The following is a 3,027-nucleotide window of genomic DNA, read 5'->3' on the forward strand; positions in this document are numbered from 1 at the left end:
ACTAGCTTTCGGACCACCTTGTGGACTGGAACACAAGAAAACGGCTTATGGTGCTGCCCCCTCCTCAGTGGCACAGCGGTATATCTGCGGACTTACAACGCTAAAAACCGGGTTTAGGTTCGTGTGGTGCGCGGAGCACAGATAGCCCATTGTGTAGCTTTGTGCTTAACTTTAAACAAGCAAACAAACAAACTTATGGTGCCATGTAATATTTTTATTAATTAAATGATTCTAAGTAAATTACAGGTCTGACGTAACTAGCTTTTGAACCACCTTGTGGACTAGAACATAAGAAAACGGCTTATGGTGCCATGTAATACTTTTATTAATTAAATGATTCTACGTAAATTACAGGTCTGACGTAACTACCTTTTGAGCCACCTTGTGGACTAGAACATAAGAAAACGGCTTATGGTGCCATCTAATATTTTTTTAATTAAATGATTCTACGTAAATTACAGGTCTGAGAATACGGATCTTCAATTTAGTAATCAAAATTGTACTGTGCGTCCTCTACGTCATTCGTGTTGTCCTGGACAGCGGACCTCTTAAAGCTACGTGGTAAGTCTAGTTTACGTTGAAATTAACATCATCTTAAAACAAGAAATAAACATTAAAGTGATAATACGAAATTGTTAATAATTACGCCCAAGTATTTGGATAATTATTGTGATATTTCACATATTATTCTAACTACGGAAAGATTGAAAAAACAAAAAATCGAATCGAATCACAACTTAATCTGTAGTAGGTCTCTTATTTTCTAGCTATCCTAATCAAAGTACTTCATTTTCTGTAATATTTAATAGTTCTATGTGGCAAATAGGTTTCGTATGAAAATAATCTACATCATCTCATGAGTGCAGGAACAATTTAAAATGCGGGAGGTTTGAAACTCTGAAATTTAGTAACATGATTGGATATTTGATAGTATTTTACCGAAATTCTGATAGCTGATTTATCGTAAAAAAATCTGCTCAATATAAAAATTATCGATCAATACGTGGGTTTAGAGTAAACTTACTTGGATGTTTTATTTATCCTTATAAAGAACATAGTTCAAACATCTAACATTTTGTATTTTTCTTATTGGTGAGCCCCCCAGTGGCACAGTGGTATGTCTGCGGACTTATACTGCTAGAAACCGGGTTTCGATACCCGTAGTGGGCAGAGCACAGATAGCCCTTTGTGTAGCTTTGTGCTTAATAACAAACAAAAACAACTTATTGATGATTGCTAACACAAGTGGACGCTCAAATTGTGCCACTTCTAAAAACATTCTAAAAGTGATGAATATACAACTAATTTTGACCTTAGCAAGATGTTAACAAAGAGAAAAGATTACAAAATTTTTGTTATTTCTCATATTGCAACCTTCACATGGAATTGAGTGTGTAAATATTTAAAAAACAAAATTAATGCTCAAAGCGAATGAATAGTTTCGTTTAGTGGTTATACAGTATGTGTTTAAACAATACATCTATTTCAAAGGCTATTTTACTATAGATGAGCACTCCATATGGAAATATGTGCGTTGACAGTAACAACATGACCTATTGCTTAGCGTGCTCAGACTGTGAATCTGAGGGTTCATTGTTCAAAGACCCGTTGCAGTAAAAACGAGCTCCACTCTTTCGGACAGTGAGTGCGCTATAAGAACAAAGGTCAAATCATCCAATTAGATCAGAGAGAGGCAGCACAATAGTTGCCTTTTCTCTAGTTCTATCAGTTCAAAACGAGGGACGGCCATGCGCAAATCACCATACTGCAACTTTGCGATAAACGGAGAATATAATTGGAGAGTTTAATAGCAATCATCGAATGTATGAAAAATAAGTATAAAAAAGATCTGCAGTTACTAATGTAAGACATTTCTTGTTTTTCTTTAAATGAAAAATTGTTTTTTCTCTTTATCCATTACATTCTAATATAATATCTTAAACCTTGAAAAGACTGGCAAAAGATGGGTAAATAATGAAAGACATTTATTTTGAAAAGCTTAATATTCACGAATCCCGAAGTATAATAGTTATAACTTTGGAAAAGTAATATTTATCTAATTATGTTAATATTTCTAGTATCATTTCTTTGATTTAAACTGCAATGACTGAGCGTTGAAAAAAAACGTTTTTATAAATCATTATAAATCAGTCGCCAAATGTTTTGTTGTAAAACGTGTTTTTACTGCAAGAGGTGCTAAAAACCCATAAAGATATCTTCTAAAGTGTAAAATATGGATAATTGTTACAGTATAGAAATAAAACGCTAGAAATAATCCATCAAATGGACTGAAGACATTTATAGCCAGTAATTAAGAAACAGCATTGTAGCTCATATACTGACATGAATTTCTTTACTATGACGTACAATAAAACCTGTTTTTTCTGTTCGGTTCATAATTTGCCACATTTGAAACTCGAATATTTCAGCTATGCCATTTAAAATTAGTTATATCCTAAAATCGAACACAGGAACCATATTAAGCCTCTAATCATTTTAAAATCATCTAATATACTTTAAGTCATCAAAGAGATAGTAGGCCATAGACTGTGAAGAATGCGTTTTGATGTACACTACGTAGTTGGTCATGTGAAATTAGTGTTATAAATGGTGCAAACTGTCTTTCTTCTGCTTATATTTAGAGTGTTACTGAATTAGATCAGATTAAATTTGTGTTCTTTCATTTTATCATACGAGTGTTGATTTCATAATATTGCGATACATCTATTAAATTCTACAAAAGTATTTTAATACTTACAAACATATAGACATTGATTATTCAGTTCTTTGAAAACTAAGGTTGTATCGAACTTATCAGAATAATGTACTTCACATCCTCTCAGCTTCACTCATTACATCTTATTATATCTATATGTTCTTATATCATGATGCTAAACTCTAGGGCCCGGCATGGCCAGGTGGTTAGGGCGCTCGACTCGCAATCTGAGGGTCGCGGGTTCGAATCCCCGTCCCATCAAACATGCTCTCCCTTTCAGCCGTGGGGGCGTTATAATCCCACTATTCGTT

General features: G+C 33.8%; 1 protein-coding gene across 1 annotated transcript in view; it reads left to right on the top strand.

The window, feature by feature from the left end:
• Positions 1-3,027, top strand: part of LOC106459782 (potassium channel subfamily T member 1-like) — a 73,269-nt gene that overhangs the window by 19,822 nt on the left and 50,420 nt on the right. The window contains exon 3 of the mRNA XM_022386625.1: positions 462-561. Within this exon, the coding sequence (XP_022242333.1) occupies positions 462-561 (100 nt within the window). The remainder of the gene's footprint in view (positions 1-461; positions 562-3,027) is intronic.

Source organism: Limulus polyphemus, unplaced genomic scaffold (assembly GCF_000517525.1).
Source record: "Limulus polyphemus unplaced genomic scaffold, Limulus_polyphemus-2.1.2 Scaffold30, whole genome shotgun sequence".
In the NCBI taxonomy this organism is placed as follows: domain Eukaryota; kingdom Metazoa; phylum Arthropoda; class Merostomata; order Xiphosura; family Limulidae; genus Limulus; species Limulus polyphemus.